The following is a 20,376-nucleotide window of genomic DNA, read 5'->3' as shown; positions in this document are numbered from 1 at the left end:
ATGAGATGGAGTGTTGAACCTCACAACCACGTAGGGACCTTTTCATAAGGGATCTGCAGAAGCTCCAGCACCACGGAGTGTGCGCCCATGTTTCTCAGCAGCCTCTGCTGCTGCTTCTTATTCTTTTTCCCTGAGCTCCCCTCCTGGACGCAAAGCGTACTGAGACGCAGCAGAATCTGGACAGAAATGGGGAACAAATATTTAGCGGCAAAGAAGACGGTTCAATGAAAATTCATAATAAAGCAGTAATACCTCTTTTACAACCCTGTAGTTATAGTTGCTTGTGCTTTCTGTGCTGCTCTTGTCAGAACTTAGAGAGTCCTCCTGAAAAAAAAAAAACAGAACATGGATGCTTTAACTGATTACAACAGTGGTGGGAGGTCAAGGCCTTCTCTGCTGGCCTAATATAACCACAAATCAAGAAATTGTGATCATATTTACGATAAAAGTTAATTGATTATTTTTATCCCTTCACATTCATGTCATATTATATGCCAGTGTTGTATTTTTAGGTGAGAGTTTGTGTTGCCAGGCAGATTTTATGGTCCAGTGGCACATACATTAAACGGGCTCTTTGAGTTGATAGACAGTTGCGATAACGAGCTGGTGACAGTAAGACCATCTCGCAGGCCTCACGTTGAAGGTGACGAACGCGTCTTGTAACTCGATAGTCACTTGTGAGAGGGATCAACAAATCCACACCAGACAGTCTTACCCGGCGACTTTAAAAAAAAAAAAAAAATCTAAAAGATATTCTTGCTTATTCAACCCACAATGGCCAAAGGAGGGAAAATTGTGGATTTGGTTGCAGATAGACTTGCGAGGCCATTTTCAAGACGGACCTTTCAAGAGAAGCGAGCTCTCGTGAGCTGAGGTCATCCAATAACCCCGTAGTGCCAAAGTGTGTGTCTGTATATTATTTCTCCAGCCGTGGAGTCATAATTTATGGTATTATGAGGGGGATTTATTCAAGTCGGACTAAGCAGCACTTCACTGAAGGCCGACGTGTGAAATGGACTGGATTATAGTACAGTACTGCAAACAACTCCGTTCACTGCTTTAAAGCTACTTAGACTACACCTGTATAGTATATGAACAAATTAGAAGAGAAGACAAGGTAGATCAGCCTAGTTTGTAGCGAGCAACCCCCGGCATTAGTGCGTAACCTTAAAGTGCAACCACTTTACCTTCTTTTTGTTATCTGACTCGGAGGGTCCATCCCCATCCATCCCATCTTCTCCCTGTCTTTTGTAAACCCACAACTCGGACTTCTCCACAATGGACCGCAATTGGTCAAGGTCTGATTTGATCTGCTTGTAGTTATCAACATCCTGCCTGGTCACAAGGAGCTGGACCTGCACAAGGATGGAGGCATTAAACGTTTTGTCATCACTGATATCCAGAACTGTAAGAGATTTAAAAAAAAAAGCGGCGGAGGAAACAACGCTACCTGTTTGAAAGCCATGAGAACTTCCTGCCTCTGGCTGAAGTGTCGGAAGAGCAGATGAAGCGCTCCGGATACAAGAGGAGGATAATCATGCATGGTAAGGTGTAGAAGCACTCTTAGGAACGTACGTCCACCATGCTCATCCAGGTCAAGTGGGGTGTTCTCTTCACTAAATGGCCAAAGGGAAAAAAAAAAGTTCATTATCTTAACTGAATCTTGCTTCAAGCTATCCAAGATGATGTGGCAAGATGATTTGAGAATTACCTTCCTCCAAATATTCCTTCCGCCTGCTCCTCAATATTTTCAAAGTCAAGATTTCCTGATAAAATTTAGAAAAAAAATATTATTACAAGAATATTGCACATTTTATCGACTTTATTCTTGTAAAATGATCACTTTACTCTCGTGATTAAAATGTTATTTGTGTAATTGCAGACACTGTCCTTGACTTTAATAGAATGCGATTATGCAAGGTGGCGGACATCATTAACAAGTGGCGGGAGAAACTGTCCCTCCGAATACACGGCTGTGCTCAAGCGAGCTGAAGCTGATTGTCGACCGCGTTTGCGCTTGCGGCACAGTGCACTCGCGTTCATCAACCAGTCAAGATTTTGGGTGCGCCCTCACATACCTGGCATCTGACTGGTGACAATATTGCTTCCATTCTGGCTGGCAGCGTTTTCCGATTGCTGGTTGTTTTCATCAAACTCTCGTTTGAAAATGCAGAGTAGGCAGGAGATTCTGTAGTCCAGCCGCACGTTTAGGATAAACTGAGGCAAGAGAAAGGTCAAAGTCAAACAACAGCGCTCGATACTAGTTCCGACAAAAATCGGTCGTCTGATGCCGCACCTGAAGGATTTCAATGATTTTAAGCTTGGTGTCCATGACCATAATGTCTTCTCTCTCTGGTTCAGTTTGGGCTTTAACTACATCGCCCTCTGGCTGATGAGTCGGTGTGGTGTGCAGCAAAGCGCCTCCTCGCAGCACGACCTGGGTCATTAGTTCCCCGACTCCGTGAATGGACTTCATCACATTACTGCCAGCTACAGAAACACAAACCTCAACCATGACGGAAATCCCACGAGTGAAGAATCAGGAGCAAGTTGCCAACCTTTGTTTTGCTCTTCTTTCTCAATCTTGTTGATGGGGTAAACGGTGCTGACGTGGACACAGTCTAAAATATTCAGCAGTATCTTTGTCAACCGTAACAGATCACTGAAGTTGTAGAAGCCGAAGTATATGAGGTTTCTTGCCAAATTCACCACCTGATGGAAAATAAATTGACAACCATGACAAACAACGCGTACACAGTCAATTTTGAAGAGTACTCGAAAAAAATTTGAATATTTGGTCTCAGTAAACAGAGTACAATTTGAAATAAAATAGAGTTGATTTTACGCTGAATATTTTATTTTATTTTATTTCTCTCAAATTTCAGATCATTCATATATTTTTTTTTTTTTTCATCGTTATAACTGAACAAAATCTCCCAAACACAATTTACCGTTTTATTTTTTTGTTTTCTGCTAATACATGTCAAAAATTCAAAAAGAAATACCTCAAAGGTCAGCTTGTTTTTCTCCTTGTCAGAGAAGGGAATATTTTGTGACACCACCTCTCTTAGGTAGGTTTCTACAAAATCCATGGTGAGGCAAAATCGCTCCTTGATCTCATCTCTGCTGGTTCCATCATTATCGTAGCTGGGACGACAAATGGAAAGTCACGCAAGAACGAAATCGACAGTCAATTGCTTGTCACAACAAGAAATGGAATTACTATATTCCTTTAAGGAACTCACTCATCAATTGTAATTTGAGAGGGGATCTCAGACCAAAGACGCGCATATTTGACAGGCGTGACCTGCTCTTGGGGATCACGGTCCACATGCATGTGCAACATGAGGCGACAGAAAGACGCCCGCAGGTCAAAGGGCAAATCTTCATCAGACATAGAGCGAAGGATCAAATCCACGTCCAGCTGTCCAGAGATCTTATTGATGGCCAAGTACTGACGGTCCAAACACATCCGGGCAAAAAGGTTGAGTTGGCACCTATCAAGAAATCACGTGGATGACGTTTGCCAGTAACTGTATGCATTCTGTTTTTTGCCCAAAACGTGAAACTATTATTGTTGCTGTAATTTCCGCAGAAGGTGACGCCAGGTTTTGCCTGACATGAACTCACATACTTTTTATTATTATTTCACAGAGTAAAGAAAGCAAAATGTGTGTTCAAACATATCTGACCTGTAATAACTGACCACCTCATAGTCCTCCTTCTGACCCTCCTTTGCATCTTGGGCCAACTCTCGTACGCTCTTACTGCGAATATCCTTGAAATTGTCCTTCCAGAATAGCCACACCTCCTCTTCATCTTCAGCCTCGACTGGATTGTCGCCATTGCTTCCTACATCAACTTCAAACCTGGATAGAACTAACCTAATGAAGAGACATCATTTACATTTTTTTAAATTTCCAAAATAAAATCAGCAGTTGTAACCGAAATGACGAAGCTTACCTAGTTTCGATGAGGATGTCAGCATTGGTCGGATCAAGCACGGCATTACAGATGAGCTCCTGCGTCACAGGGATGGATTTGTTCATGGACACGCAAAGATCCGACAGGTAGTCCAAAAACCTATGTGCACGTCACAACAAATACCAGAGATAGCTTAACAAACACTTCATTGCCATTTTTTTAATCACAACATAATATATTCAGCAATGCAATAATAATAATACTAAAATCTCAAATTCACCTTGGCTCCCGATTTTTCCTCACAAGTGTGACGAATGTGTCTATCTCGGCCGCAGTGATATGTTTCTCGAGCAACTTCCGGTTGTTGTGAAGTAGAGCCGTTATTGTGTCTTCTGCAAGCACGTCGTAACCAATTTGTTTCTGCATGAAGCGAAACTGCTTGGCGATATATTCCTGTGAAAAGAAGACAAGAAAGGATGACCACCACAGAATGAAGATTCTCGCGTCAGCGTGAAGCAGTCGCGTTCACCCACCTGGTTCTTTCTGTAGTCCTGCTGAGAGTGACGTAACACTCGATAACAAAGCCGACAAATGTGGCGAAAAGGAGCGTGACGTTGATCACCCAGCTCCTCTAAGCGCAGCATGGGACCGTCACCGCTGTCGGTGAAAGGGGCTTGAAGAAGTTTGAAGATCTGCAAAAAAAGCAGCGAGCAATTCAAATGGCAACATTTTGGATTGTTGAGGGACTTTCTGAGGGTTGAAACAAACCTGCTTCAGGATATTCTGCTCTCTCATGAGTTTCTGCCTTTCTCTGTTTGGTTTGTTCACCATGATCTCCAAGACATCCTGTCCACTGTTTGGGATGTCCACGACGAAGAAGACTAAATCTTCCAGAAGCTTGGTCACAAACCTGCAGAGAGCATGTGCGGGTTTAGAATAAAATTGATTCATAGAAATGTAGTTAAAACCTCGAAAGCTGGTAGCATGTTGACCTTCTTTCATTCTGCGTGATGGTGCCCTTTTCCAGTTTGCCTGCGATTGACGCCAAGACTTTACTTGCATCGTTGGCAAAGTCCAAATCTCGCACCTCCGCTGGTGGCACCGGGACAATGGCAAAAGCCTCCTTGTCTTCTTTCACCGCTGACGTTCCAATCTGAAAAAAATTGAATATGTTTAATGTACTGTAAATCCATTGGTCCATCTGATAAATGACTTGCTTTTCTATTGATCTCACTCTCAACATAACAGGCTTTTCCTCCTCTTTGTCGATGGGGAGGTTGGTGCTGTGAACCCAGGTGTTGGTGCACAAGTGTTTTAGCCGCACATAGGAACTCCTAAAAAATGACAAATATGGCAGAACTGAGGAATGAAGCAAGGTTAATAAAAAAAACAAATGAATGCTGGCATTCTTTCAAATTTGGGAAAAAAAATCTGTTAAGATGTTTAAAATAAGTAAGTGTGCACCCCAGCTTAAGTCATCTTGACTGTAATGAAAGTTCTAAGAGTGTAAATAGCTGTCTTAGCCAAATTTGAAAGCATGAGGGTGAATCAGCGACAGATGTTTCTTCTAACGTGTTTAATTTGTACCTGGGCACCATGCTGTCTCCGCCTCTCAAAGTGGTGGGGTCTAATTCAAAGATGGATGAGATTTCCATGCCATCTGGAACCGGGACAAGGGTGTACATGATTTTCTCTTGAGGGGCCCGGAGACGGCCACGTAAAGCTTCAGTATCTGAATCCAGCTGGATAATGAAAACGAACAATGTAACAGACACAGTCCTCAAGTTGAGAAAAATATATCATCTATAATCAAATATCTATCATAATGCTGAGGAATCCAGAAGCACACATTAGCCTGGACCCTGGCTGATTATAGTAAAAGTCTGCCCCCTAGTGGAGTTTTCAAATAACAAATGAATCAGCAGCGAATTGATTCAGTTAAAAAGTGTCACACGCTAAGAGAAGCACACCATTTGGGACAATTCATGACTACTTACAGTTTGTAATACATTTATGTATTAGTAATGTATTTATGTGGTACCTGGAAGTTAAAGGGTGTGAAGTCCACCACCTAGCACAGAAAGCAAAGATCAACAATATATATATATATATATATATATATATATATATATATATATATACACACATATATATATACACACATATATATATATATATATATATATATATATATATATATATATATATATATATACACATATATATATATACACACATATATATATATACACACATATATATATATATATATATATATATATATATATATATACACATATATATATACACACATATATATATACACACATACATATATATATATATATATATAGATATAGCTAAATAGTGGAACGCCAATCAAAGTGACTTACTGCCGATCGCTGCTCAACACTCTCTTCCTCAATGTCAGGGTTCACCTGTCCGACAAACCACATATAACAAAGGATGACTATTGAGCAAGGCGTTGACCTCCATAATTTTGTGAATTTATTATTAAAGAAAAACATTTTGCTGTACTGTAACCAATTAGTACAGTAAAAAGAAAAGTGGAGACACACACCTCACCCACCTCTGCAGCCAAATACCAACCAGTTGCCAGATGTTTAAACCTGAACAGGCTGTTCCAGTAGCCCGCACCTCCCCGGCATGGGTCATGGTGGACCACCTGCCAAGGTCAAGATGGAAGACAAAGTCAGAAAACTTTCATAAAGAAAGGTAAACCAGGGTCAACAAGAATATTTTTCTTACTTCAGGTTTGGACTCCACACATCTTGCAACAGAAAGAAAAAGAACACACTAACCTCTACTTCCCAGAGTGCCTTGCTGCTTGTGGCAGACGTGGCAGATTGGCGGCCTGTTGTTCTCAGGAACACGTATTGCTTCTTTCTGTGGTCATCACACGTGAGGAACTTTTCTTGCTCTGCATGGAACAACCGGACAACATCTCCCTGCCATTGCAAATGGATTTTAGAAGGACGCTGCGTTCTGCCATGTCGCTCACCAAAAATAAAAACAATGCACCGACCCCTTTGAGGATGGTTTCCTTGTTGTCACTCCATTTCATGAATAAAACCACTTTCCAACTGGTGTTGCAATTTACAGAATTAACCTAGATGAAAGAGAAGGCCAACAATTAAAATGCATGAATACATATAATGAAATACAATTTATAGTAATGAAGTATTATACAAACATAACAGTAGATTTCGCCATTTAGAAAAATATACCTCATTGCATCCTGGGTTGTCGACAAGTTGGTGACTGCTGGCGTGTAGAGGCTGTCCAGCATTCACGGGGTTAAGGACAACTTTATCTCCAATCACCACCTTCAGGAGTGCAGCAGAAAAAAAAATGTGCAAAATTCAACCACACTTTCGCAATACCAAATAAATATTTTTAGTCCATTTCCCATGACAATCTACGAAATATTTTCACAGAGAAAGTGGCGCGCTTGAAAACGGGTGAAGAATTTTACAATGAACGCTAGAGGGCGCTATGGCCCGCATCATGGATGACTACAGTAGTTCTCTACAATGGCACAATTGGGACTGCTCAAGAATGTTTCGGTGCTTATTTCTAACATTTTTGAATACCTGCGTAAAAAGGCAAGCCCAAAATTATTAATACACCGCCCACACATAAAGATATGGTTAATATTTATTTGTAATATATTATTATTATCTCATTAGAAATTTACATGCAGTAAAATACTTTCTCTGAGACCCACAGCCCAATCTACCCACACTGTCTCCTAGGGAGCGCAATTTGTAGAAAGGTTGAATGTAGAACCAGGAGCCCTCATTTCCCGCTGAGTCCAGTGTCACTCTCATGGCGTTTTTTTCCAGCAGTGCAGGCAGACGCTTGTTCACTGTCAGGTACTTGTTGCTTTTCAAATGGAGCAGCTTCGGAGAGAAAAAAAAAATCTTAGGTTGGTACAAATGATTGTAAATAGCTACAGCACATTACCATCGATGGCACGACAAAGTCAGTGAAAACTTAACTTTGATCTCTCAGGTTGTTGAACGTACCTGAATGACATTTCCATATTGGATGACCGACCCAAGCAACTTGCGATTCTCAGACTCATTCTGCTTCTTTTCCAAGTCAGCCGCATGCTACATCGAAGAGAAAAGTCAACAATTACACTCCAAATCAAGTCCGCTGTAGAGAATTCAATTCAGTCACTTTGTTGCGCAGGTCAAAGTTCATGTCAAAAGCGACGTCGAACCAGTTGCCATGGGGTCTTACATGCAGTTTGTTGAGGAGAACAGTGTCAGTGGTGCTGTTGCCGCCAGGTTTTGCGGCCTTCCAGAATTGCTTCTGTGCCGAGTATCTGTTCATGGGACACAGTCTGAAAAGGCAATCTGGGGACAGAGGGCAAAATAAAACAAACTGTGAAACCGTGCCATGTTAAGACATACCATTTTGTTGAGAAACAAGTTTAAAATGTCGCTACAAGGAAGGCCCGACTCGCAACAACTCTTAAGTGAGCGTACGAACGCAGCTCGACACAACAGGTAGCAGGCTAAGTTCAAACCCGAGCAGACATTTTTCTATCTCTTTTTGTTACGGGGACAAATATTTGTAAAATCTGAAATCTGAATCAAAAGCCTTGGCCAATAACAACAAACGACTGAGAGGAAAACAAAGAAGGCAATCGGGGTTGATTGAGCAAACAGAGCAATTTGTACTTCCACAGGTCTTATTTTGAGAAAGACAGTCGTTAATTCTGTCTTGGAATTTATCTACTGTGCCTTACTCAGAATCAGGCAAAAACTTCCACAAAATTCAGACTCATAATAAAAAGTGTTTGATGGGCCCGCCGCCTTACCTCTGAATTTCTTGGGCGGGTTGTTAAGGTCACCAGTGTCGGGTTGAACCACGCAGCGGTCATCCACAAGTCTAAGGAAACAGGTACCAAAATTAACATTTAAATCAGTTTAACCCCCTTTTTAAAAAAATGAAAACAACCCTGCAATCTCAAGTCCCAATTGCATACACATATATCCAGCAGTAGAATTTCCTGTGCTACCGTAAACTAATCAATTACTGTACTTTGCACAAGTTGGACTGATAAAAGAATGGTCTCCTTTAGAGTGCCTTCTATTAATAAGTGCAGCCTGAGTGAAGGAGTGGTTCTAGTACAGAACCCTGAGGGAATAAATGGCAAATGTTTGCTTCCGTTGAGCTTTCAGGGTTAACATTGATTTGAAATCATCTTTACCGAGGAATGGCAGGCAAGTATTTTCAACTGCAACTGCATTTATTGTTACCTGCCAATTCTAAGAGGACAAAGAGCTTATCCTACGAAGAATAAAATGACGGACACTCACGGAGGCCAGCAAAGGCCCATGAAGTTGCAGCTATCTCTCTCGGGGCTCACATTCCAACACTGCGGCAGTGAAAGCAACACCTGATACAATTAACCTATTTAAGTCACATGGTCTTCTCAACTTTAACTCGTTGACTGCCATTGACGGCTAAAGACGTCATTCTTCTTTACTCGGCTGGGAGTGAATGAGTTAATTATCAAAAAGAGCTCCCTGCAGCAGATGCGGGGAAACGATTACAAAGCATAACGTAACCGTGTCAGATGCAAAGAAATTGACAAATGCGCTTTGACGTGAGGTGGTCTTCGAAAAGGTGTATGACGCATAGAGCCGATAGGTGGTAAAGCATGTTTTCTAAGTGTGGCCTCAGGTGAGCGGCAAACACGAGGAACCCGGAGGATGAAGACCGCACTGCAGGCTATTTAAAAGGCATCGATTGGCAGCAACAGAGACGCCACACTCATTGTGACCTCGGGAGAGGACAAACAATATCATTCTTGAAATTATCAAGAGAAGAGACTTGATGCGTAACAAAGATAAAGTAGCACGTAGGAAAGGCCTACCACGCTGAATAAAAAAAATATTTTATTTTCAGTAGCATATATAAGGTGATTGAGATTATGTAATGATAGGTAACAACACAGTCTCGACCAGCTGGGGGAATCCTTATAGCCCACTTACAGTTTAATGTATTGTTAAATTTTAAAAAAAAATGATCGCGTCCATCAGCCATTATTCATCTGACTGCACTTTGAACTTCAATCATAATTGATGGAAAATATTTCTCAGGTTGCACACAGTATAACGTCCAGTGTGTTTTATACCACAAACAAAGAGCCTATTTAGCAATTCATGCGTAGTCGCTGACAACTTTGCTGGAGTGTGCACGGAGGATGCGTTTTGATTGGCCACCTGAATTTCAGCCCTCAACGCATACAGTAGCTCATGTCATGCACATACGGTGAGCTTTTCCGCTTTGTGATACAAAAAGTATCGATCATGTTAAATCTCAAGGCCTCATGAGGCAAGAAAACTAAAAATGAAGCTCACACAGCTGATTATCGTCCGGGCTGCATTTTGACGAATACCATCATCTGCCTTTTTTTTTTTTTTTTAATCTGATGGCCAATAATAAATCATTTTAAAACTGTGTTGAAATCAAACCAAAGATAAATGAAATGTCAACATTTCTGTCATTTTAAATTTTGGAGGACTTACTGTATTTACTGGAGAAAACTATATGGAGCTTTTCAGGGTTTTCGTGTAACTTTTTAAGACATGCATGACTCTGGTTGCTCCCTGAATGTTTTGCTGCATTGTCAAAAACTTCTAATAATAATAATGATTATAATAATAACAATAATAATAATAATCATCATCATCATCATCATTATGAAACTCAGGAAAATTGTTCAATAAACATCTGCTTAAAGACGTTTCATTAAAATTAAGAATTGTATTTATTTTATTTTGACACCAATATTTTCCTTTTTACAGAAAATGAATATTGGCTCCAATTATTGCTTAATAATTTGATTGATACCATAATAGAAGGTATTTATTATCTTTGTGACATAAAGAAAAGTATCCATCTATTTCCTTGAGACTTGAGGAGAACAATGTTATGGGCTATGAAAGTACAGTACATTACACTGAGGTCACCACTTGAGAACATTGCTGACCTGGCGGTCTTTGAATAGAAATCGAGTCATGAATATTAACATACAGGGTGTTACACTTACCCTAAGGTGCTGATAAAGCCACTGGTGGAGCCCTCTGCATATAGGGAGCAAATGTCCCCAATATGGAGGAAACTGGACATCTTGTCCGACATAGCTCCTCTCACTTAACTGCTCCTGAAAATGAGCACCAAAATCTCATTTAGCTATGCATACTTCATTTTAGCATTGTTATATTCGTAAAGGAATTTTTTTTAATGCAGCTCTTGTATTGGATCTGATATGATTCTTAAAGGAAACATAATGTGGAGGAGACGCTTTCCCAAACTAATGAATTAGAAATCATTAAATTTCCCCATTGTGGGACTAATAAAGGACATCTTTATCTTTATTAGTGTTCCGAATACTGTGTCATTAGAATACTGTGAATGTGTGCTATATTAAAGTTAAAGTCGGAAGATTGATGTGTACCGGTACAAGTAAAACTTTACAATGGCAGGTCGAATCGTGTAGCAATTAAAATAACCTGATGTTGTTTTCCACTCAAATGAATGCAGTGTGAATCATTTTGGTGAATTTAACTAAATATAACTCACTCCAAGCATACAAACGCTCCAATAATTTACTATATTTACAATGCATTTGGTTATCAAAATACAGTCACACAAATAACATCAACAATATACAGAGTGACAAAAATCAAACTCTCTCATTCATGAAGCAACTTTCTAGCTTTCACTGTATATGATAAATATGCATGATATGACAATTGTGTCTCCTGTACAAACACGGTCCAGTTGTCAGTTTAAATTAATATCAGGCCAATTTCCAACCCTCGCTGAGAGTGTAGTTTTTGTGTAACACGCACAGTCGCACATTTACTGAAAATAAACCACAACAACAAAAACAAAACTGCAGTGTCGGAGCTGGAAATGAGCGCGTGGGCTACTTCCTTCGCAAAGATGCTGAAGGCTCAAACATTAAACCGAAAGGACACATCATTACCTGGCCAAAATTAAGTTAAGGCAGCAAACCAGCCAAAGCAACGGACGCTAATTAGGTCAGCAGAGGATCAATTCCACCGTGCTATCCTCGGTTAAGTCCCCATGGTGGTGGAAGTCCAGGTAGGGAGAGAGTGAGAGTGAGATTGAGATTGAGATTGAGAGTGAGCGGCGTTCTTCTGACTACTGAGCCAACGTTGAGCCACAATCGGTTTCCACTCCTCCACATGTCACTGATGGCCCGCCCCTTTCCTGCGTATTTATACTGCCGCGATGATCCATGGGAAATGTCGTTCTCTAACGCTGTCAATAAATTATACAATTCAATACAATACAATACAACTTTATTTACATGGTACATTTGCCACGCATGTACATTTCAGTAACGTTAAAAAGAGTTGAGATGGGATGAAACATTAGGTACTTTAACATTGACTTGACAAACACTAAATGTTTTGGATGCGTGCCAGAGCCACCAAAGGTTTTTTTTAGGTTTGTTTGCCAAAAAAATACAACCTGTGAATGAAGATAAGATGAGTACACTTCTGAAAAAGTTCTGTAAAGAAAATAGGGGCAGACATGGAAGTAAAGCTAGCTGAACAGTTTCGTGTCAAGCTAGCAATTTTAGCCGTATTGGCTAGATATACTTTCGCTACACCATCTACCATAGTCCAACTTTTATCAATCACCATAAGAAACACTCAATAGTAGGCCAAGATCATTTACAAATTATGGTAGCATGCTAGCCTTTAGGCTTCATCGACTATAACCAAGACAAACACATTTGATCCCCCCCCAATCTACAGATTTAATTGGCCTGCCCTCCAATGAACATGATATCTGTGTCTGTATTTCCATCATGTTTTCTTTTGAAGCAACAATCTGGTTTGAATGCCTCTGTAATTACAATTGATGTCCTTCCACGCACTTAACCTCACATAGCCTCTTCCTTTCAAATGACACTTCACACATCCAGACGACAGCAGTAGAAAACAGATGTCCCGTCGCACCCGGCAAAAAGAAAAATTCATTCAAGCTGTTTACCTTGTTTGCTCAATTGCTCTGTCTCTGCCAAACGACTGACGAAATGAAATGGCATTGAAGGTTTTGTTTACCGATGGTACTGTACTACTGCAGACGCTCCATCTTAGTTTTATACGACACTTGTATCATTTTTAAAAACCCCAGTTGGTAAGGTTAAAATTCAATGGAAGAAGGAAAAAAAAGGCCACAAGAGCGCTGATCCGATCTCCTCCGGAGGAGATTGTCTTTGGTAAATAATGTCAGAAGCAGAAACGCGCATGTCATGGTTTATAAAAGGAGGTTCAAGCTGTGCATGTCAACCAGTGAAAGGGTGTGAATAAAAAGCATTTCGTTTGAGCAGTGCTCGATCAAAAACCTTGACTTGTGGACTCATTTTCACTTGGTGTTTGTTGTTCAAACATTAATTCAAAATAATGTTCTGATTTTTTTTTTTTTTACGATATACTCAAACAAATAATTTTGTTGCTTTGTGGATGAACCAGGAAATTAAGCAACCAATGTAATGATGTCAAATTTGGTAGCCTCAAGTCTGAGTGATCTGGTTTATTTGCAGCTGACCCATTCAAATCCCAGGGCGCTCCCCTGCGCAGTAAGTGGAGCACACTCCTCTATAAGCAGACGTACAACAGATGACTCAAAAGCGAAAGTGTGTGGGTGAACCCATAATCTCTGACATTCTGCTAAATCATTCTTTAAATTGACATCATATGCATTTAGGGGAAAAAAACAACTAGAAAATGATAATGGGCACGTGTTCTTTTTTTTCCTCAATAATTTAAATTGCAGTATGATTCAAAATTGAAGAAAGTATGTCATTATTTTAATTGATCTAATCAGAAAGAAAATATCTCAGTCATGCCTGTGATTTTATTTTTGACAGACAGCCACTTCCTTGTTTTGCAGGTTAAATGCTGGTGGTTATACTTTGTAGGGATCCCATTCCTTTAACTCATATCAGAAGTAGAATAAAGGTTTAAAAGTAAAAAGCATGTTGCGTCATCATCACTTGCAAACTCAAGCGACGTGTTTTGTCACAGTGCGTCAGTCAAGAGCATCATCAGTTTCGCGACGTGGCAATATCTGAGGTAATAACCCGTCTGCCACTACAAGTATTACCAGGCTTTTGCCACCTTTGACGCTAAGAGAGGTAGACGACCGAGCAGCAAATACTCAGTTGTCATGGATACCGTGTACAGAAGACTGGCTACCACTGACGACAGAGAGGGGCAAAATAGTTGGAGTATTTGTTTTTATCATTATTATTATTTATTTTATTATCATTTTGTTATTCAAGGAGGCCAAAGTCTTTTAGTAGGATGCAGCATGTGATTGTAAGTTCCGTGAGAGGGAGCGGGACTTCCTGATTTCTGCTTTCCACCATGGAAACATAGCAGGGGCCTATTTTCTTTCCCCGCGCCAGAGCATCTGCGTGCAAGAAACACAGAGGCGACAGTGTGATGCTCAAAAAAGTAGCAACCATCCGTGTGGGTGTTCCAGCTTTGCGAGATTCAACCCTCCGCGTACGTTCGAGTGAATATCCTCATGTGCACGTCAGGCCTTCCCCAGGCGGCCGTGTGTGGGCACAGTGGTTGGCAGTATTCTTGTCTGTGTCTCTGATTGCTTCTTTGTTTTGACCGTGTTTGCAAACCAACCTGTACTTGCGCAAGAGATTTCAGAGTTACTACACGTGAGGACAACAAAGAGTCTATTTGGTTGTCTTTGTTGTTTTCGTTTATTCAAATCTGACCAAGTGTGGATAATTAACATTGAAAATCAGGATAAATCTTGTATAACTTACTTTTCCACAAGACCATAAACGGTGTCTTGGCTTTTACTGCCATTCTGGATCTGGGACAGTGACCTACTAAAGTCACAGCGCCACTGGGGAAAAAAACAACCATAGTTAATGGCTTATCTGTCATTCTGAACTAAAAGTAGAATGCTTATACTAATTCCAGGCATCTCTGAATATCAGTGGTGGGCGGTCAAGGCCTTCAAGGCCTTCTCCGCTGGCCTAACATAATCAAGAAATCATGATCATATCTTCACATTGCTGTCATATTATATCCTAGTGTTGAATTTTTAGCTGAGAGTTTTTTTTTATCCAATCAGAATTCTGCTTTTGTTGCCAGGAAGATTTCATGATGCCGGTAGCACGCACTATCTGTCCGAGGCCTTCGGATACAATCGTGCGGGCGTCTGTTCTGTGTCTCAAAGGGGCTTTTGTAGTTGATAGACAGTTGCGATAGCCAATCAGATCACGAGTTGATGACAGTGAGGCCTCACGTTAAGGCGATGATCACGTCTTGTGATTGGATACTCACTCGTGAGGGGGCAGGGCTATGCAGAACCAACACACCCAAAAGTCGTAACAGGCAACCGTTCGAAAATCAAAAATATAGTCTTGCTTTTTTAAACCACCAAACATCAAAGGCCAAAGGAGGTAATTTAATTGCAGATACACTTGCGAGGCCATTTTCAAGAAGAACCTTTCAAGAAATGCTGAGTCGTCCAACGCTCACTCAGTCGTGCGTAAGTGCCTTTTTCTTTATATTATTTCTCCAGTCGTTGTGTCATAAATGACGGTTTTATGAGAGGTATTTATTCAAGTCGGACTAAGCCGGACTTCACTGAAGAACGATGTGTGAAATGCCCTGCGCGCCACTGCTGAATTTATTTTTTTTTTTTTTAACTGTGTCCACTGCTCCGTTTTTTTGCACTGTAGAACATGGAGTCCAGGTTTTCTTAAGCTCACTTAGCGAATGTGAAGGAAACCATTACAGGACAGAACGAGCCGGTGCGAATACAAGCGCAGTCGAAATCCTCGACATGACATCCCAAGCCTTGCGAAGTGTACGCGCAGGTCACACACAAACACAAGTCCATCCATTATCTCCTCTCTGTCTGCCAGCCTATTGACGTGCAGGAGCTGCGAATGACATCATGTCCCTGCGGGGTGGAGTGAGTCTCAGAGTCACGACTTAAGAGGTTTAACTTTAATTCCACCTGATCGCAGTGCTCACTCATGAACAAGTGGCTGGCAGCGACTTTCTCAGACTCGCATCGAGAGACTTTCAAGGAACGGGCGCATCGGCGTTCTCCACAATGCTTTTTGTCTTCCGAATTGCTGATCATTTGAACTGAAGAACACAATAAACGCAGATATTTAAGATAGACTATAGGACACCGTGACAGCATCCTGAATTAACATATTGAACGTCCTCCCTAAAAATAAAAAACAATTATGCTGATATAATGGCCCACATATTCCCTTGGGGAACGGATTATTAGACCTGGGTTTTGCAGTGTAGGAAAACAAGTTTCAGACCTAATGCTTTATCCGTAATTCATCACAATGTGATTGGCCTCGCTGCATACTCGGATTGGATGTCAATCAATTGAAATGTTTGCGTCGAAAAAGTAGTTGGCCTCTTCATTATATGCGCGGGGTTGAGGACAACTTCATCACATCCCCTTGGTTACCACATAATCATGATGTCAGACCGTACACACACACACACACACACCTGCACACTGATCTCAATTATCCCCCAGGTGTTTGATTTGCAGGAGAAAGGAAGCGTATCTTGTTAGGCATCTCGTGTGCTCCGCTGCTCATACGACAGAAGAATAACATCAGACAAGGAAGTGATCTCATGCCACGTATTTGACCTTCAGAATTTTCTCTAAGCAGATTTCATTGCTGATAATCTGTCATGATCAGTCACAAGGGAGGCCGCAGAGCCGCGCACTTTCCCTTGGCATACTTAATAAACCTTTTAAGTGTGAGGTCAGTCGTATTTTTTTTGTAATATGCTATGTATTGTGTAAAAAAAATATCCTTATAATTTGTATTGCACAGCATTGCACCAGATGAGATAGAATTGGGATTTTTTGGGGGGGCTGCTAAATTTGATTTGATTTGATATAGAGGTTGCAGTGACAATATTTTCAAGCAAAGGCCATTCACGACCAGCCCAGGTAAAATGAATGCACTTTTTGGGCTTCTATAAGCATCAATGGCAGTGAATGAGTTTAATTATAAGAAGCATGATAAATAATAGTTTAGGACGCATTCTTACTCTGTGCCTCATCTCTTTTACACAAACTCAACATCTGCCAAGTATAAAGGATGTGTCTATTTCACGCCTCGCCCAGCATCCTTACCGTCATGTGCAGTTCACCTAATGTGATTAACGGGCGGTTGCTAGGTGACCACCCCGGAAAAAAAATATTTGTTTGAAGCCTGGCTCTTGTGAACGGTCCAGATTTGAGTACAGTCTTTGCGCATGCAAGACACAACCAGAACTGACCAATCACCACCCGTACACACATTCTGTTGCCATGGGGATTGCAGGGACTCAAACAAGAATGATTCACACAACTGAGGTTGTTCTTATGAACCTTGAAAGGACCGTGGGATACATATGTAGAAGGAAGACAAATATTTTAAAGATATTAAAACACGGCATAACATCATCAGCTGTTTGATCCACTAATTACCATACATTAATATAAAAATTCTGAGTGTTTGGTTTTCCTCTAAATAACTAACGCCAGACAAAGCTGGAAAAGGATGACGGGCAGTGTTGAAAAAGAAGATCATATGTAGGATTGATTCAATCAGTCGGAAGAATGATCTTTAAACCTAACAGTGTAACGTCAGTGAACAAAACAGAAGGTGGATAATTTTATATCGATTTTTTTTTGTGCACTGGCAAGACTATGCAAGGAGAAAAAAAAATAATTTGACAAAACACCTTTCACCCTTTTTTTTTTACGAGATGAGAAAATAGCAAGCTGAAATCAGCCTCTGCTTGTCCACTCCTACATTCTCGTGTCTCCCAGGCCCAGTGTGGCTGGAGCAATGGTTCTATTTCTGCATGAAAGACATTCTAATTAACCCAGATGTTGATATTAATAAGATGAAAGCGGGTCAAGTAAAAAAATGGGCCACATGGAGAGGAGGGCCTGATTTCAGAAGTAGTCATACTAAAGTGGGACACTCCCCCCCCCACCCCTCCTCATCTGACTGGGGAATAAAACTTATTTCTAAATCAAAATATCCCCAAGCCCATTTTAATTGGTCCCACCTCTCTTGAGGTCCAAAAGGGAGGAGAAGCTGTGAAGATCTAGAAAAGAAACATTCTTGAGGGTGACATAAGTGAGAGTATGGCGACATTTATTACCATTTGAGGTTTTGCTTTATGGAAGGGAAAATTATTTCCTGGCACCAGGATTTTACTCTTATAATAACATCTGAGCAATGTTAATATAAATGAAACCTATTTAGCAAGAGCCAGGCCCATCAGTCCTCCTGCTCCTGACAAACACGTGTTGAGGGAGTAATACGATATTTTGTGCCAGGACATGATGACTGATACGTATTCTGCACAGAACAAGTATTCACCGATGCCTGAAAAAGACATGTCAAGGAGTTCCCTCCATTTTATGAGACAGAACATGTTAGTGTGTGTGTCTACTCACACACACAGGCTTTACCCACAGTAGACCTATTACCAATTGCAACTTAATATGAGGCAACATTCAATTTAGGTTAGTTTAAAACTGATAAATCCAGAGGCAGGAACTTTGCACAGTTGTTGGCACCACAGTGACAAGTTTTCCTCTGGACCGTGCTACTGGCCTGAATGTCACTGTCAGTTTGCGTGAAGCCAAGCTGTCCAGGTGTTTGGTTTCTGTAACCTCCAGAGTAGTCGAACGTGAGTTCCTCGTCAACATCGATATCCCGGCCAGCAAACAGAGCCAATCTGGGCACCAAAGAGTGCACACGGACCGGCACCATGAACAAGTTGGGCAAGCAGGAGTGGTTTAGAAAGCGACCTATGTTTCCCACAGTGGCTGGGTCTACAAATGTCTCCGTGATGGCGCCTGAGCCTGCATGCTCCCGTACAGCAATGATATAATTATTTTCCTCAAATCTCTGTGCAAGTTGCCTCTGTCGCGCCTCTTCAAAATTGATGACCTCCCCAGCATACTCACACACAAACGTCCCATGTGGGATGCGTTGAAGCGTTCGTACTCCCCACCCTCTTGTGCTCGTGGCGCATACCTGCAAACGTAGTCTCAGCCCTCTCTGAACCACTCGGTTAGAGCAACTGTCACTGCAAGAACAAAGGGCATTACACTCAAACACCGGGGTGGAGTGACCGGCATCAGATACATTAATGTTCATCAAGGAGCCGTCGCGAGTGTAGGCTTGTCCGTGGGTCTGCAGGCAGCAACAACTCTCACTGACGCAAGAGTGAGAAAGGCAGGAGCAGCCAGGAAGCGTAACTTCACTGGGGTCAACAGCGCATCCTGGTCCTTGAATGTTGACTGGCGAGTACTGAAAAATACAGAGATGAAAAAAATAAAATACAAATAAAGAACATTTGTGGAAACACTTGGGAATATTTACGTGAGAAAGAAACGTTACATTTGATTGCTGTGTAATTTGAAATTGAAAATTGGTTAGAATAAAAAAAATAGGATACAAATGCCTAAACCGAATACTACATACAACGACTTTTGTCACGTTACAGTGGTATATAACAAGTGGGATGTGATTTTTCTTTTGTAATTTAACTTCTTTTTTTTTCATTTACATTTGCGCGGAGGTTTGAGGACACGCTGTCACACCCTTCATTTGTTTTTGTTTATTTTCACATTTAAGTGTTTATTTATTGAATGTATCGTGTTTTTTTCTTACTACTAAATTAACTCAGGTTCATTTACTACTAAATTAGTAGTAAAGAATAATAGTTAGTGAAAAGACTTCAGTTCCGATTAACGTCCCACATCGGGTTACGTCGTCCGGTAGAAAGGAAACTCCGTTGGAAACGTGGAACCACACGTTATGCAGATGACAACTAAACTCAAGACAAATCTGATTAGAGACATTACCTGGAACACGGGAAACGTATGCCCAGTTGAATCCGCGTTAAATGAAATAACAACATCCTCGAGACCGTTGCTCAAGTCAACATTTAAACCATTCATCGCTCTGGAGGGTTGCCCCTTTTTTTTAGTATTATTTCCGTCAACAAACCACGCATGTGCCATTTCCGGCTCTATCGGGGCAGACTAGCGCCCCCGTGCCGCTAACTGGAAGAATTACATGCTTTAAAGTCCCACGTTGTGTGAAAATTAGAATTTGTCCCGAGATCTCGCTTTTAAAGTTAGTCCAAATAAATTAATAGTAACATGCCAGCCATTTACGTCGATGCTCTGCGTGTCTTGTGTCTCATCGGATACTGTCTTTTCCTCAACAAGGTTTGTAGTAATAACCGAAAACCAGCAGATGGCACGCCTGTATAAGGGAAAAAAGTCACAGCCGTTTAGATTAACAGATTAACAAAAAGCAATCTGTTCGTT

General features: G+C 41.0%; 2 protein-coding genes across 14 annotated transcripts in view; both read right to left on the bottom strand.

Annotated features, from left to right (window-relative positions):
- Positions 1 to 12,161, bottom strand: part of itpr1b (inositol 1,4,5-trisphosphate receptor, type 1b) — a 47,444-nt gene extending 35,283 nt beyond the window's left edge. For 8 of the 12 annotated variants that reach the window (XM_088309764.1, XM_088309766.1, XM_088309769.1 and 5 more), the window contains exons 1-30: positions 11,960 to 12,161; positions 11,018 to 11,131; positions 8,777 to 8,847; positions 8,194 to 8,309; positions 7,974 to 8,060; positions 7,689 to 7,847; positions 7,173 to 7,271; positions 6,971 to 7,054; positions 6,747 to 6,893; positions 6,506 to 6,610; positions 6,318 to 6,362; positions 5,966 to 5,995; positions 5,512 to 5,666; positions 5,159 to 5,258; positions 4,917 to 5,077; positions 4,693 to 4,834; positions 4,458 to 4,616; positions 4,205 to 4,377; positions 3,964 to 4,083; positions 3,693 to 3,884; positions 3,246 to 3,497; positions 3,006 to 3,147; positions 2,559 to 2,712; positions 2,297 to 2,490; positions 2,079 to 2,217; positions 1,712 to 1,766; positions 1,451 to 1,616; positions 1,188 to 1,355; positions 253 to 324; positions 39 to 176 (exon numbers count right to left, since the gene is read on the bottom strand). In XM_088309764.1, coding sequence (XP_088165890.1) covers positions 39 to 176; positions 253 to 324; positions 1,188 to 1,355; positions 1,451 to 1,616; positions 1,712 to 1,766; positions 2,079 to 2,217; positions 2,297 to 2,490; positions 2,559 to 2,712; positions 3,006 to 3,147; positions 3,246 to 3,497; positions 3,693 to 3,884; positions 3,964 to 4,083; positions 4,205 to 4,377; positions 4,458 to 4,616; positions 4,693 to 4,834; positions 4,917 to 5,077; positions 5,159 to 5,258; positions 5,512 to 5,666; positions 5,966 to 5,995; positions 6,318 to 6,362; positions 6,506 to 6,610; positions 6,747 to 6,893; positions 6,971 to 7,054; positions 7,173 to 7,271; positions 7,689 to 7,847; positions 7,974 to 8,060; positions 8,194 to 8,309; positions 8,777 to 8,847; positions 11,018 to 11,109 — 3,717 coding nt within the window. In that variant the 5' untranslated portion in view covers positions 11,110 to 11,131; positions 11,960 to 12,161. The remainder of the gene's footprint in view (positions 1 to 38; positions 177 to 252; positions 325 to 1,187; positions 1,356 to 1,450; positions 1,617 to 1,711; positions 1,767 to 2,078; positions 2,218 to 2,296; positions 2,491 to 2,558; positions 2,713 to 3,005; positions 3,148 to 3,245; positions 3,498 to 3,692; positions 3,885 to 3,963; positions 4,084 to 4,204; positions 4,378 to 4,457; positions 4,617 to 4,692; positions 4,835 to 4,916; positions 5,078 to 5,158; positions 5,259 to 5,511; positions 5,667 to 5,965; positions 5,996 to 6,317; positions 6,363 to 6,505; positions 6,611 to 6,746; positions 6,894 to 6,970; positions 7,055 to 7,172; positions 7,272 to 7,688; positions 7,848 to 7,973; positions 8,061 to 8,193; positions 8,310 to 8,776; positions 8,848 to 11,017; positions 11,132 to 11,959) is intronic. The other 4 variants (XM_088309767.1, XM_088309776.1, XM_088309772.1 and 1 more) reach the window with 1 other exon arrangement.
- Positions 12,162 to 14,454: 2,293 nt separating this feature from the next.
- Positions 14,455 to 20,073, bottom strand: setmar (SET domain and mariner transposase fusion gene). Of its 2 annotated transcripts, XM_088309454.1 has the most exons (4): positions 19,906 to 20,073; positions 19,073 to 19,348; positions 14,798 to 14,880; positions 14,455 to 14,651 (listed from the first exon to the last, which is right to left on the bottom strand). In XM_088309454.1, the coding sequence occupies exons 1-4, from the start codon at positions 20,062 to 20,064 to the stop codon at positions 14,540 to 14,542; spliced, it is 630 nt and encodes a 209-aa protein (XP_088165580.1). In that variant the 5' UTR covers positions 20,065 to 20,073; the 3' UTR covers positions 14,455 to 14,539. The 2 variants fall into 2 exon arrangements, with proteins under 2 accessions (XP_088165580.1, XP_088165579.1); XM_088309453.1 differs by lacking the exons at positions 14,455 to 14,651; positions 14,798 to 14,880 and having other exon boundaries at positions 18,161 to 19,348.
- Between the last annotated feature and the right edge of the window lie 303 nt (positions 20,074 to 20,376).

The sequence above is a fragment of the Idiotropiscis lumnitzeri genome, chromosome 11, assembly GCF_059441095.1.
Source record: "Idiotropiscis lumnitzeri isolate Australia: NSW breed Sydney's pygmy pipehorse chromosome 11, RoL_Ilum_1.0, whole genome shotgun sequence".
In the NCBI taxonomy this organism is placed as follows: Eukaryota; Metazoa; Chordata; class Actinopteri; order Syngnathiformes; family Syngnathidae; genus Idiotropiscis; species Idiotropiscis lumnitzeri.
This window is presented reverse-complemented; position numbering and strand designations above follow the sequence as displayed.